The sequence below is a fragment of the Pimephales promelas genome, chromosome 15, assembly GCF_988280905.1.
Source record: "Pimephales promelas chromosome 15, fPimPro1.hap1.1, whole genome shotgun sequence".
NCBI lineage: Eukaryota > Metazoa > Chordata > Actinopteri > Cypriniformes > Leuciscidae > Pimephales > Pimephales promelas.
In genome coordinates, this window is record NC_142783.1 from 19819533 (window position 1) to 19835311 (window position 15779).

General features: G+C 35.8%; 1 protein-coding gene across 1 annotated transcript; it reads left to right on the top strand.

Annotated features, from left to right (window-relative positions):
* Window positions 1–5689: 5689 nt before the first annotated feature.
* On the top strand, window positions 5690–14746 carry pla2g4f.1 (phospholipase A2, group IVF, tandem duplicate 1). Its single transcript, XM_039669943.2, has 20 exons — window positions 5690–5797; window positions 6027–6099; window positions 6498–6634; window positions 6789–6920; window positions 7040–7080; window positions 7194–7236; window positions 7376–7433; window positions 7654–7820; window positions 8042–8161; window positions 8700–8734; window positions 8967–9105; window positions 9246–9382; window positions 9890–10112; window positions 10190–10307; window positions 10963–11100; window positions 11258–11362; window positions 12144–12323; window positions 12453–12622; window positions 12719–12905; window positions 13918–14746. The coding sequence occupies exons 1-20, from the start codon at window positions 5789–5791 to the stop codon at window positions 14211–14213; spliced, it is 2508 nt and encodes an 835-aa protein (XP_039525877.2). The 5' UTR covers window positions 5690–5788; the 3' UTR covers window positions 14214–14746.
* The last annotated feature ends 1033 nt before the right edge of the window (window positions 14747–15779 follow it).

Here is a 15779-nt window from a genome sequence, read left to right on the forward strand (position 1 = left end):
AGTGATATGCTTCTCTAATTACTAATTAGTTTGTAAAACTACATCGCAAATCTGTGACTGGTCAGTCTAGAAATAAAAATAAAAGGCACAAAAGTATAGGTACTATTCATAATAACCTAAATATATTCCCCCTATTTCAGCAATGAATAATATTACTGTAATAGGGTAAAACATACATCAATAACAGATTCCACCTGCCATTTCCAATAGTGTGTTCTTACTCGGCTGATATACAGACAAAGTGTGTTTTGGCTGTAAAAAAGGCTGAGGGGGGAGAGACTTGAGCCCTATCTTGCTCTTAATAGCTCATTACTAGAGCTAAGCAGGCTCTCTTCTGTATCGCTAGCACCTTTATTCTGCTAATGTTCCCCGTACCTCTTTCTGCCATCTACAACATGTCCAATGTGCATGGAGGCAAGTAGCGCCAAAACCTGGGAACAGTTTCAAAACATACCACGCTACTATCAGAGAGGGGTTGATCGGAAATTATATATATTTTGAAAAGCTCATCCTCTTGCACAAAGGTTGATTGTTGTTTATGTTTGGGGGTGAGAAAGTAAGGAAGTTCAAGAGTTTCAACCCTCACATGACATGCAAACATGGCCTTAAACTCTTAAACTCAACACCAAGAGGCATAATGCAATGTCTAATAAATCCACGCCGTAATAATATGGCATTGCTGCTTGATTTAATGGCACATAAAACAGGTTTGGGTTTTTTTCTGCAAAAAGACATAATGTGTTTAAAGCAAATTAAAATAAATGAAATGAATAGAGGTGTTTGTATCTGTGCATGCAGCATAATCAGAGGAGCAGAGGTAATACATAATAAAATAAACATTCACTCATATTTAATTCACCAGTACTGATTGATTGATTATATGTAAAATTGTAAATATTTATATAAATTATATTAAACAGCATACAATATCTGGTTCACCTCGACAGAATAGTATATGCTACAAAAATAACATTTAATATGCTATAGTGGATGACAATCAATTAAATAATTATTTGAAGTCTGGTAGCCTATTACGGCAAGTCACATATTCTTATATGTAACGGCTCAAAATCATCAGAGGTTTTTTTTTGTTGTTGTTGTTGTTTTTTATGTTCGCAAGGATTAGAAAAAGACCTGACTATTTTTAAACAAGTGATTTTCAGATAATTGTTCTGGAGAGCATGTGGTCAATGTTTTCTTCTCTTTCTCTTCCATCATGTTACCTATAGAGTAAAGCCTCTCATTCAGATTTAACAAATCAATACCATCTCTCACCCTCTGCTCTCCTGTTCAAACCAGTGCTACCATCTTCAAATCATAATAAACCACATAATACCAGCAGAAACCTATCTGACCTGGAGTCTGTGGGTGTTAAGTAGGATTGTTTACGTGCTTGTGCGGGTGTAAGCTACACAGGCGTGTTTGTATGTGTGTGTGTGTGTGTGTGTGTGTGTCTAAGTAGCCTACACAGGCTAAGGTTTCTTATCAGAGCACATCAAGTCTGATGTGGGGTTTCAGAGCCATTACAGGTGGAAAAGGAGTGTTTATAGCCATCATCACTCTCATCTTTGAGACATAATCTCAGACAATCACTCCAATTAAATAAGCTGGGCTGCAAAGAGATGTGGAATTTGTTCATGTTTTTGGTTTTTCTTTATGTTCAGTGGGAGCTTTATAATTTGTTTGCCTTTAACAAAGGCAAACACGTCCTAAAATTAAAAAAAAGTTATTAAAAGTTTATAAAGAATTCAGAAAGCACACCAAAGCTATGCAGTCTTAGAAAACATGAAAGAAAAACAATTTAATCATTTAAAAGAAACTGTAAACATAATCACACACATTTAATTATTTTCTTTTCTCTCACAAAGAAAATCAACCATGACGTTTGCACTGATAAATCATCTATCTAAAATAATAGATTTAAAATAAATATCCAAACAAATAGCAGAAATATTATTTTCCCAGTGGAACAATGTGCACTTATAAAATGTCATGCAGAATTTAGGCTTTTTAGGATAAAGATTTCCCTTCCCCCTCCAGTGTCCCACTTTAGCTTGGTTTCAGGATTTCATCCACAAATCTCTACTTATAGAAGCATGCTAAAGACTTCAACCTAGAACAGAGCAGTCAGAGTCTGAATGTAAATTAATGTGTGGGAGGCATTTGGGGAGGAGGATATTTGAACGCTATATGTGAATGTCTGAGCAAAAAAATGTTATTCAAACTGCTAACGACAAATGCAAAGTCTGGTCAAAACACATTTACACTTATCTCGGGTGTGTTCTAATATTTCTTTTAGCTATGCACGTGAGCAAAAACTGGGAACACATAGCCTACCATGGGGAGCGTCCGGCCCTCTCCCTCGAGCCACTGACTGGATAGGCCTGAAAAGTATCTAGAATCAAATGTAGCCAGAATAGGAAACATATATAATAAAACTGGTTTACATAACTGTGTAAAATAGAAACAGACCATCATCACATTAGCCGTTGTGTTTCCAAAGTGTGTGGGGCAAGCGACGCTTCCTCAAAGTCTCCTATGGTTTAGCGACTGGCGCCATCTTCTGGTGGTTTAACGACATCACATGCTAGTGACGACTGGATGGCTGGATGGAGGTGTCCCTTGGTTATGTCACAGACGCATGCGCAGAACCTATCTCTGGGTTAAAATTCGCATGCGCTGGTCTTAAGCGACATGTATGCTCAAAATTGTTACCAAGTTAGAACATCATCTCAGTACAATTTTGAGCATACAGTGGTATGAACTATTAGTGGTACTGTTAAATAGTTATAAGTAATTGTTGATGAATAAGTAATTATTTACAAAATGGTATGCTTAAAGGAGAAGTTCACTTAAAAAAAAAAAACTTTTGCTGATAAATTACTCACCCCAATGTCATCCAAGATCAAAAAAAGGTTTTTGATGAAAACATTCTAGGATTTTTCTCCATATAATGCACTTTACTGGTAACCAAACGGTTCAAGGTCCAAAAGCCAGTTTCAGTGCAAACTGCACTGCACAGCTGTGCACGATTCGCCGGATTTACCGCATGACAAATTTTGTTTTGTGTTTATTCTCACACCTTTAGTTCCACTAAAGCTCACAAGTTATTTTTTTAACAGTAAACAGTCTTTTCATGTAGTCGCGATGTTATATTGTGTCACGTTTATCAAAATAAAACTGATTGAAAAACGTTGACTCCACTTCATTGATAGGCTTATTTTGAACTTTATTCTAGTTCAAACAGATGCTGTATGAAGCAGTAAAATATTGAATGAAAATGTGTCTGAAATATCTGCATATTTGGCAAAAATTGCATTTACAGCATTTCACTTGAACTGTTCTGCATCTGTAACGATGCAGGCAGCAATGAAGCGGAGAGTGAATCCAATTGCAGGCACATTAATAAACAAACAAACAAACAGGTAAACCAGGGTAAACAACAGAACACTCAGAACAGGAACAGGGAACTCTGGACGGGAACAAGGAGAAAACAACAAACATTACAAGATCAAGAACTCACAAGAACTGAACTTAAACACAGGGCTTAAACACAAGGGAACACAAGCTAAACAAGATAACAAGGGGGCGTGCTTAAACTGAAACACTTGGGAAGACCAGTCAACACAATAGACCTTATTCAGAGCTGCGCCATGACAGGTATGAAAGTGAGGCTGTGAGAGACTTACCGTGTTTCCAATGGCATCAGCTGTAAAAAGCTGAATAAAGCGGCTATACTTACAATTTTCCACAGCTTACATTGTCGGGAGTTTTTTTGTCAACTGACATTTCTTGGAAAGATATTTTTCCAGTGTTTCATGAGCAGAACAATCCGAAAACACATTAAATAACAGTATTGAAGAGATGCATGTCTATCCCTCACAGCCTCGCTTTCATTCTCATCAAAAATCAAAGATGGCGCTGCTGTGAATAAGGCATATGGGGAACAGCTGAACATGGGACAAGACACATGGCAGGATCACATGACAAACAGGAAATCACATGACAGACAAGAACAAGACAAAACCACAAAACGCCTTGCATATGGTCAGACAAAGGAAATGTGATTTACTACATTAACAGTGCAACATTTTTAAAGAGTGCCATTGAACAGAAAATATACAAATTATACAATATAAATTGAAGGAATTTCAATGACCAATGTCTATTTCAAACTTTCAGCAAAGCAGTTATAAAATATAAATAAAATATCTATAAACAAAATGCAAAAAAATAACGAATAAATAAGTAATATAAAATCTTTAAAGGACCTATGGGAACTGTGGAAAAGCATATGTTTTAATAAAACTTATTTGTGTAATGCAGTTGCAGTAATTAGCATATTTGTAAATTATTAAAGATATTTTATTTGAGCTAAATAACTATGCAATGTCCATAATATGGTTGTTTATTTGGAAATTATAACATGTAAAATCATATATATATATATATATATATATATATATATATATATATATATATATATATATATATATATACATATATATATATACATACATACATAAATGGACTATGCATATATTACAATATATTGGACAATATAAATATTAAATCCTATTTATGGGAATATATTGCCTTATATATCACATGGTATTTTTTTCCAATATACTGCAATATATTTTTCGTAAGGGAGGGCCCTTTCATTGCTGCCTGCAGCTTTAATGTCCTATAATCACTGTAAAGCTGCTTTGAAACAGTCCATATTGTTAAAAGCGCTATATAAATGACTTGAGTTGACGTTGCTCAACTGGTGGAGTCAGTTGACTGAGACTGTTTCTAAATATAAAAACATATTTAGGTGAGCTCACCACACACTCTCTGACTTGGACACCTTGGGAAGATTTGGCACGTGCAGAAAATAATGACAATGCTGGCAACATTCATTAATAGCAATGACAACATGTTGAGTACGTAATTTATATAATAGCCTTTTATGGGATTAGGAAAGTCTGGTCAAAGTTAATTAGGCATTTAAGTTTTTTGTATTTGTTCAATTAAGATCAAATGATTATCTGAATGAACAGTAGGCATAATTGTGTGTTGCTCTTCATTCTCATTTTCTCTTTTCATTTAAATCTATTTATGGTGAATAAACTCAAAGTGGGATGTGCATTTTAATGACTAAGAAAAACATTTTGCTGAATAGGTTGACAGCTCTAATCTCTTACCATGTGATACATGCTTGAAAGAGGAAAGGCACTGATACTTCACGATTTATTGGCAGACTCGCTGACGGATTCTTCTAAAGCAACCTTGCATCCATTTACCTGGTTGAGTATCTACTTAAAATCCATAGAAAAATAAGTCAGCAAGTGAATATACCAATCTAGATGCTGAAGACTGAAATAATGCAACTTATAAGCAAATCATTTTAGAAATACAATAGAGGAGGGGACAAACATTGCAATATGAACACTACATACGTTTAAAAATAAGACTCACCTGGGTGAAACATCGACAAAGAGATGACAGCAGTGTAGAGGAATTTGATGTCCAATTCCCATTGAGGTGAATATATGCTCTCCTGTTACATAATATACAGTATGTTTTATCAGTTCACATCTGTCATGGCATGTCTCATCAATATTTTTGTTTTCATGAAAACCTGTCTTTGGTATGCAGTCAAAAAGTTTTTGTACTGCACGATGAATAGATAAGCAGGAAAACTAGCTTTTCAAGCTGTGCTGTACTACATTTGGCTCTTACACTCTTACACATTTGTGTTTGCAAAGCAGCTGGATCCACATCTCTGCACAAACCCTCAACAATGCTTAAGGTTAGCTTGTCTTTTCTCTTTTAATTTCTTTAAAAGACTTGACTTGTAATTGAGATTTTTGTAATCAGATACTGTTTGTCAAACACTTTACTTTCCTGAATTGAGGGAGTTATGATGCTTTATGTTAACCATCTATGTGAATAAACAGTGTAGATCTTGGTATTCAAACACTTTTGTAATCCAAATGGCATTATTTCTCAACTACTTAATTTTCTGTTTCTTTCAACAGAGAGAAGTCAAGCCATACTGGAATCTGTCTGTCAAAATTTTACATGCGAAGATCCATCGGTCTTATGACTACGGTGAGACAATCTCATTTCAAATTCATTTACAGTACACATTTAGCAGAAGTGTAAACCTTACAGCAAACATGTCTAAACCTGTTTGCAGTTTTGAAGAAACATTTTTTGTGTTTTCGTGTGGACCATCTCTGCTCATTACATGTGCCTGTTTATTATAGAGCGTTCTCTTTTGATGTAATAAATAGAGTAGAATAATTTTTCCAATCTCAAATTCTATGTTAGTATACAGTACAATCCTTTGCCCACCTAACAGATTTTTGAAGGCATTTCTGGGATATCTAATAACTGACACAACAAAAATCTCTCTTCATTATTATCAAGGGCTGTGTACTGTATAAATGGATCAAGGATTATTTCTCACTGGCGACTTTTCCAACCCCACCTCCATTTTTCTTTAGTGTCTGCATCTGACTGCTATGTGATCCTCAACTTGCCCACAGCATCGGTCCTTACAAATCGCACCAAGACTATCCCAAATAGCGACAATCCTGAATGGAACGAAACATTTAAATTCAGGATCCACAGCAGCGTCAAGGTAAACCACTAAAATATTTGCCTGATCTAAGATTGTTTTCTTATACTGTTTCCTCGTTCTAGCTTTCACTTATACAATTCATGAACGTATGAACTAAAAATGAGTTGTATGAACCAAAAAATGTTACAGTTCTTTCTTCTGTTCTCCTACACAGAACATTCTGGAGATCTTGCTCTATGATGATGACCTATTTATGAGAGATGACCAGTGTGCCACTATCTTTTTTGACATCAACAACCTTACACCTGGGAAAAAGGAGACCAAATGCTTTATTGTAAATGATTTGGTCAGTGCTATTTTGAGATCTTCGATCTAAACTGACATCACAGCATTATAAAACAGTCACTTGACAGAGCACTTGGTATTTGATTGTGAATTTGTGACTATTATACTTTTCTTTCTCAGACCAAGGATGAACTGTGGGTAGAGTTTGAGGTCACTAAGAGGTGAGGGAGATTGCCTTTCTCATTAACATTTGCAAAAATAGGTGCCAAGTGCATGTCCATACACATAAATATGAACTGCATATGTCTCTATTGTGTCTTTATATGTATTGCAGCTCTGAGACACCAAGGCCATGTGTATCTAATGGAGTATTGGTGGTACGAATCTTTACTACAGCTTTCTTATCTGTATCATGAGTTGCAGTCATGGTTATTCTATACCACAATTTAAAAACAAAATCTAATAAAACACCATAAAAATTAATCAGATGAGCTTTATGCTTTCTCACGAAATCAGGCAGGTCCTTTTTGTGAGCTGAATGTGGAGGTAGACAAGCTTCTCAATGAGTCTGAAGGTAAATATAGCCATTTTCATTAAAATTTGCACAGATAACAGATGGCTACTGAAAACACACCGGAATTCGATATTCAGAAATAGATGTAATAAGAAATAAAGTGTTAAATTACTCTATTGTTTACATTCATTTATAAAAAAAATAAGTAGTGTAAAAATAAACACAAGTGTGATATAATCTCAGATTTGGGGGATTTTTGCCAATTCTCTTTGTGTTCCAGCAACGCAGAACATGGTGTTAAAACTTAAAGGAGCCTACAAAGAGAACTTTGTGATCTCAAATTCTGAGGAAAGCTCCAGCTTCCTGAAAACATTACGTTACTACATCAACCGAGACCTGGAAACTGAACTTAATCTGACCTCTGAGACTGTTGTCAGCACAGAAAAAGTAGGTCATTGATGTGCAGATGTGCAAGAGACATTCCTGACTGACATTGTTAATTGAAAACTACTGGAAAAACTACACATTCATTCTTGATATTTGGTGCCATAAGAAACAGTATGCATATGCATGCCTCACATGTGGGGTTGTAGATTTATAAAGCACCTAAAACAGAAAGTGTGCATCAAAAAGTTATTAAATGTTTGTTTTTAACATATTTTCTCCAGGCTGGGACAGTAGTAGTTGATGCTGTTGTTCCAAACCATGTAGACACTGAATTTACTTCTTTCCCTTTAAAACCACCACCGGACAAACACCAGCTTACTGTCTCTTTGCCTCTAGGAGTGGTGAGTACTGTAAAAAAAATTGGTTGATTAATTATACCTGAATGTGGCTTTCCAAAAATGGTTTATTGATAACATCATAACTTAAATGAGTATTATAAATTGCTTTCCATCCTCTCTCATAGTATAATCAACCCGGTCTCATCCCAAGACGTCATAACTGACGTTTTGGGACGTCTTTTGACCATACGTCAATATTCGCCTTTTTAGGGCCCCTTAAACGTCTGTAGATGAGGTTATGGGATCCTAACTCTACCCCAGACCTAAACCTAACCCTAAACCTAACCCGTCACCTAACTGACGTTAAAGGTAAAGCGTCAGTTGTATGACGGCCCGGGATCGCCATCTACCGACGTTTAAGGGGGCCCTAAAAAGGCGGATATTGACGTATGGTCAAAAGACGTCCCAAGACGTCAGTTATATGACTTTTTGGGATGAGACTGTGTTAGTATAATATAATAATTAAACAATACTGTATTTTTATTCATATTCTGTGTATTTATCTAAGTGGACCTTTCTTTCTTTCTTTTTTTCCCCAAAGAATAAAGTTGATCTGCAACTGAAAACAGATGATCGGTAACCGTGAATTCATTTACACTTATCCCCAGTAATAGTTTGATAGTAAATTGTTATTTGGAAGTATAAAACAAAATATTGTAAGTTTTAATACTATTTATCAGGTTTCATTTTGTTGTTTATTATATATGTGGGCAATTGTAACAAAATCAATAAAGTATTACAGAACTGAACTGAACTGAAATCCATCCTATTGTTAGAGTAAGGATATTTTTTGTGATTTGTTCTGAAGCTCTGATAAAGAGCTGGATGTGCGTCTGGATTTTGATATCCCAGAGGAGGAAAAGAATTTTCTGGTGAAGAGAAGAAAAGTCGTGTCACAAGCTCTACAGAAAGCTCTGAATCTCAGCTCTGCACCTGAGCCCAGCGAGGTAATGTAGATGCAAGCACAAAAAATCCAGACACTCAGCAAAGAACTGAAGAAATTGGGATGTTTTACTATTGCTATACTGTAGTATGTACACAAAAATAGAATTTTGATTCCAGATCTGTGTTTGATGTAACTTCTCAGGTCCCTTTGATGGCTGTGGTGTGTTCTGGGGGCGGGAGCAGAGCATTGACATGCACGTACGGTAGCCTTCAAGGTCTTCGGAAGATCCAACTTCTTGATGCAGTCAGCCACATCACAGGGGTTTCAGGTGCCACTTGGTGAGATCGAGGAGCATCAATGTACTTTTAAACATGAGTATCGCAACTCATAATGACTTCCAGGGAAAATGGCTTGCTGAGCATTTAGACTGATAAAAACACAGCAAGCCATTTTCCCTGGTAGTCAGCCAGTCAGATCAAGAGTACCGGTTTTGTGTGTAGATGCATCAGACAGACTGGAAACATAGTTACAGTATGTATGAAGAGTTCAGATGCAAAAGCCTCTAAATGCCATTTGAAATTTTCTTCTTTAATGATGTTTTTTTTTTTTTTCAAAATTGTATATTTAAGTTCAGTAATTTCACTTAAATAACAATTAGGTAATTATCATTGCCATTTAAGTGAAATCACTTAACTTAAATATACAAGCTTGATAAAAATGATCATTCTAGAAGAAAATTTCAAATGGCACTTAGAGGCTTTTGCATCTGAACTCTTCATATTTACCCTAATTTCAGAACAAAATGATTTGATGGGTTGAATCTGAATCTTTTGTGTGTATTTCAGGGCTTTAACCTCTCTTTATGAAGACCCTAACTGGTCACAGGGTGGCCTTGATAAGTCCATGGAGTCTGTAAAGAAGGAAATCTCTAAAAAGGTGCTCAGTATGTTTTCCCTGCAGCAACTACGGGAATACAAAGAGAATGTTGAAGAGCGAGAGAAAGAAGGACACCTTGTGTCTCTTATCGATATGTGGGGTCTGGCTTTAGAGTATCTTTTCCAAGGAAAGGTAAAAAGCAGCAGGTGTTTGGCTCAGTATTAACATTAGTTACACTATACAGTATATAATATACTTTCCTTTTATAGAAACGCATGGGTACACTATCTGAAATGCAGAGGACAGTGTCCGACGGCCAGAACCCTCTACCAATCTTCACAGCTGTCAACCTGAAAAATGGCAAGACAGAAAGTATAGTAGATGCAGGTATGTAAAAGATAATGGCCACTCAATTTCTATTCTCAGATTAAGACATGAGGAAATAAACATCCCACAGGCAACAATTTTGCAATACAGCTGTGTTCTTTTCTGTACATGCTATACTGCTATACTGGTGACACTAGTTAGTCGCGTGTCAAGTTTCACAGAAGCGAAAAACAGAAATCTTTATTGTAAAAGTGCTGTGAGGCTCTTTAGTTATAAAAGTCCAAGGAAGCTATACATTGTAATTTCATACCAGGGCAGTACTCACAGGTGTCATTCTGTCATTTACTCACTCTCATGTCATTCCAAACCTATATGAGTTTAGAAAGAAGAAATTTTAAAGAATATTGGTTACCAGACAGGTTATGGCACCCATTATGCTGCACTAAGGCAAAAGGTTGTAACTTTAACTTTAATGTAATTTTAAGGACAAGAAACATAAGTTCCCTTTTGAACGGTCACTTTGTATTTGCGTAGCTACACGCAGTTGGAAAAGATATAAGCGCATGCAAATTATTTTCTTATCCAAACAGTTACGGGACGTTTATAATAGGTTCACTGTTTGGTTAAGAAAGGAGATAATAAAAAACTAGCTTGTAGCTTGATAGTGTTGCGACTAAATGTGTATAGCGGATGTTTATTTCTGTTCTCTATTTAGAATGGTGTGAGTTCACCCCATATGAGGTTGGGATTCCCAAATACGGTGCCTTTATACCTGCACAAAACTTCGGGAGTGAATATTATCTTGGTCACATGGTCAAGAAACTTCCTGAGACAAGGTTGTCCTTTCTTGTGGGTGAGTGCATGTGTGTTTTTGCACATAATGAAGACTGAACTAAATGTCATAAGGAAGAGAAAGTGGCCACTAGGGGGATACGCCTGATCCTGCGCTGTAAGCAAACAGTGGATCCAGTCACCATTACTAAGTCCAAACTCTTTGTGTGTTTATGAAGGAATGTGGAGCAGCATTTTCTCTGTAAATCTGACTGAGATCTGGGGTCTTGCCACAGGAGTCGCCCCCTCCTGGACCCCTTGGTTTGGTAAAGCAGTAAACACAGGTGAGAGTTTGGGATGCATTTTAAACCCAATGTACGACTAGTTTTCGAAAGTTTGGGGTCATTACGATATTTTTGCATTAAAGGATGCATTAAAGTGATCAAAAGTGACAGTATATACATTATTGATTCTTTTTTTATCGATTCCCTTTTTTGTCCATCAATGAATCCTAAAAATCTACAAAAATAATACGTTTTGGTAACACTTTATTTTACGTTCTGTGATAGAGTGATTACTTAATTAATTACTTAGTAGTAGACATTGTAATAACATGTAACAAAATGTAATTAACATGTAACTAAGTTATGGAATAACCTGTACTTACAGATTGTAATTACACTCATGAAATAGGCAGCTACAGTAACAGGCCGAGTTGGTTACATACATGTTACCGACTTGGTACAATGTAATTATATAAGAAAGTACTTTGTACTACTCAATGTAACAAGTAATTAAATATGTACTTTAAGTACATACTGCATAGGTTTGTAGATATACATGTACACTTAAGGACAATCTTGATACAATTTATTTTACGTAGCTTATCCCTGTGTAATAATTGAAATGCAATTAGGAAACTATCCGTTTAGCCGATTTTCTAATATTTAGAAGAATACCAGTAACCATGTTTCTGGTCCCATTGACTTCCATAGTAGGAAAAATATATACCGTACTATGGAAGTCAATGAGACCAGAAACTGTAAGAGACGTAAGAGAAAAAAAATCTTAAAATTTTTTTTTATGATTGACATGATTATTGTCTTCTTGTCCTCTTCTGTAAAGAGACTGATAGTAAACCAACAGCACTTGGGACATACCTGATCAGTCCTGTGACTGACATTGCTAAAATTCTGTGTGGCTTTATGACCAGCCGCCCAATTGTCAGCCAGATGTACAACTTCCTGAGAGGCTTCAACCTGCACAGAAACTACAATAAGAACACGGGCTTCATCTCATGGAAAGGTCAAGAGCTCCACTTATCCCATTGACCTCGACTTATCTACTTATACCAATTGTATTACTTTAATTCTACGATATCTTATCTCTGCTGATAGTGTTTGCAGTCTTGAATAATATTCTTACTGTCTACAGACACACACCCAGATGCCTTTCCCAACACTCTGACACCAACTGATCCTGTGCTGAGTTTAGTAGATGCTGGATTTGCCTTAAATTCAGGATTCCCTCCTGTGGTTCGCTCTCACAGACATGCGGAGGTTATTCTGTCTCTAAACTACTCCTGGGAACTGGATCAGTTTAAGGTGAGGGAGACCAAGATTATGTCAGATTTGGTTGAAATGCACATGAAACTTTGACAAATGAACAAAATATATTTATGCATTGTTTTTGCCCAGTAGGTCATAAAGCAAACTCAGGAGTACTGCACTGATCGCAAGATTCCATTTCCGAAGATCGATTTCGAGAAAGTGGAGTCAGAGCCACTGAAGGAAGTCTATGTGTTTGAGGATAAAGAGAATCCAGAAGCTCCCATAGTGCTTCACTTTCCCATGGTCAATGTCTCATTCAAACAGTTCAAAGCACCTGGTAAGCACTACCAATTCATAGGCCAACCCTAATGCCATATTCTTAATAGAAATTACAGTGCATGTAAGGCAGAACTGTATTTATGTTCCTAAAATATTCTGGTTAGATATTCTGGCTATACATTACAGTATATAAACTTTTTAAACCAAAAATTTAATCAATACACTTCAAAAGCTTGGGGTCGGTAAGATTTAAAAAAAAAAAAATGCTCGCCAAGGCTGCATTTATTTATATTATTATAATTAAATACAGTAATAAAGTAAAAACAGTACAATAAAGATCATTTTTTAAAATTGTATTACAATTTTTATATATATTTTAAAATGTAAATTATTCCTATGATGCAAAGCTGAGTTTTCAGTGTCATTACTCCAGTCTTCAGGGTAACATGATACTTCAGAAATCATTCTAATATTCTGATTTGGTGCTCAAGAAACATTTCTTCTTATTATCTAAATGTTGAAAACAGTTTTGCTGCTTAGTATTTTTATGAAAACCATAATACATTTTTTTTCCTAGGATTTTTTGATGATTAGAAAGTTTTTTTTAACAATACAACAGACTCATTGACTGGCAGTGAAATTTAAGAGAAATTAAAGCTTCAAGTTTAAAAATCTTCAATTTACTTACAGTATATCACTAATGCATTCAAATTGCAAGTGATGATGACAAAACTATAATATTTGCATACCTAATTGTTCTTTCTTTCACTATTTGCATACTGAGTTGTGATTGGTCTTGTCTTCTTTACATTTATTAACCCATTTATACTTTTACAATGCACTGACTGCCATTAATGGCAAAGCATCTGTAAAAGCCTTTGACAGTAAAAAAAAAACAATATTCTTTTGCCACCTCGTATTTTCTTCAGGAAATGCAAATCTAGGTTTTAGTTGATATTCTTTGTATCCGTTTGGATTGCAGTTTATTGTGATTAAACATTGCCATCTTTCAGTAGACTACGTCAGCTCAATTGTTCAAATATAAAATGATTTGTATATTTGTGATGTAGGAGTGAAGAGAGAAAGCGAGAAGGAGCGGAAGGAGGGAGCCGTTGATGTTGAGTATAACAGTACCTCCTCTCCATATCTTACTCAAAACCTGACTTACACACCGGAGGACTTCCAGAAGCTTATCAACCTCACGTCCTACAACATCCAAAACAACAGAGATGTCATTTTGAATGCACTAAAGAAAGCACTTAACCGAAACAGAGAAAGACAGTTGAAGGAGGTGGCAGTAGGAAAGGCCAGTGCAGGCTCTAGACCAAAACCAGAATCACATAAAAGAAAGAAAAAGGCACGATGATCTGCATCAGTGTACAGTGCATTTTAGAACAGAAAGTCTTTCTTCTGCATATTTTATTTTTTTTGTGTTTGTGCAGTAGTCTTATCTTTTATCAATCATATTATTAAATGAAAAATAGTTTGCAATGATATACTTACAAAAACAATGATATACTTACATATTACTGTATCTGTACATATTATACATCTACTGTATTACATGTACTGTACATCTCTCTGTCCCAACACATGCCAGCCAACCCAGCAATCTGTAGTGTCCAAAATGATTCATTTCTAAACGGCTAATCACAGAAGTGACAGAACACTCAGGATTTTAACAATACTGGGTAGTGAAGACATAAGGTGTTCCACACACAAAATATGTTGCAAGTTCTTTTGGACAATCTGACTCATTTACTGGATAGACTGAAGTTTATGGCTTTTTTGTTGTTGTTGCTGTGATTCCCTATTGTTTCACTTATGTGTCGTTGGGGTGTGCCATACAATAGTTATACATTGCATGTCTCATCACCAAAAGGTTTCAGTACAACACTGTAGAATGGATTAGAAGCCGTCTTTCCAGGGGCATGAACGAACGTCACAGATAAAACAGAGCTGTGGGAAGGGAGCGAGGCCGGTATAGCATGAGCATGCCACACAGGTCTCAAGTCTCTCAGAGGAGCTCTAAAAGGACAAAAGGAGGAGTGGCGACAGTGCAAGACAAGAGAGGACCAGGCCTGGGCGATTTATGTTGTGTTTCATTATGTTTATATGCTTTTGTTTGTTGTTTATTTTATGATTAAAATTGTATGTTAAAAGATGGTTTGATAATGTTATAAAGACCATTGGGGATCTGAGAGTGGAGTTCAGAACTCCCTTCTTGGAATTTTTCAAAAGCACTCTCCACTAAAGGCACATACTCTGAAATCCCCATGGTAGCTAAAGGCGTAGATTCTCTTGACATGCCTTCGTAAATATCCTTCACTCGTAGAACGGGTCAGGTTACAGGCAGTTTTATACAGGTTGCTCCTGAAAACGTACATAAAATACATACAATTAAAGGTTGCATGAGCCATTTAATAACCAGTTAATTAAAGGCTAATGTAATTTGCCAATTGCAGTGATCATGAACCAGTCTATATATATATATATATATATATATATATATATATATATATATAAAGAACAATATATTGAACAAAACCTATGTTACAAAGGACTATATTATAATGTGTTTTTTTTTTAAATGAATGAATTGTGACAGTGTTGACTAGCCTCACCTGGGTCCTAGGTTTGTGCCATTGCTATATATATATTACTGTAAAATATTTTACATTTTAAAACATTTTCAATACTGAGTAACTTCCCATTCCTACACCTTACCTGATGCCAATCTTCTCTCCTTGGGCCTAACTGACAATACCACCATTTCATTTGTTGGACCAGGCAAACTAATGTTGTATAAACTTATTCACTTTGTCAAGTCAAGTCAAGTCACCTTCATTTAATATAGCGCTTTTAAGATGCCATTCTTCTATATTGTAATAAGATCAGTATTTATGGGAAGTGTTGCAGTGTTGCATGCATA

Bases quoted from the DNA above. Each gene is read 5' to 3' on its own strand.
- pla2g4f.1 (XM_039669943.2), top strand. The intron at 7,081-7,193 runs GTGAGGGAGATT...TATGTATTGCAG, and splicing joins GAGTTTGAGGTCACTAAGAG to CTCTGAGACACCAAGGCCAT. The intron at 12,324-12,452 runs GTCAAGAGCTCC...TACTGTCTACAG, and splicing joins GGGCTTCATCTCATGGAAAG to ACACACACCCAGATGCCTTT.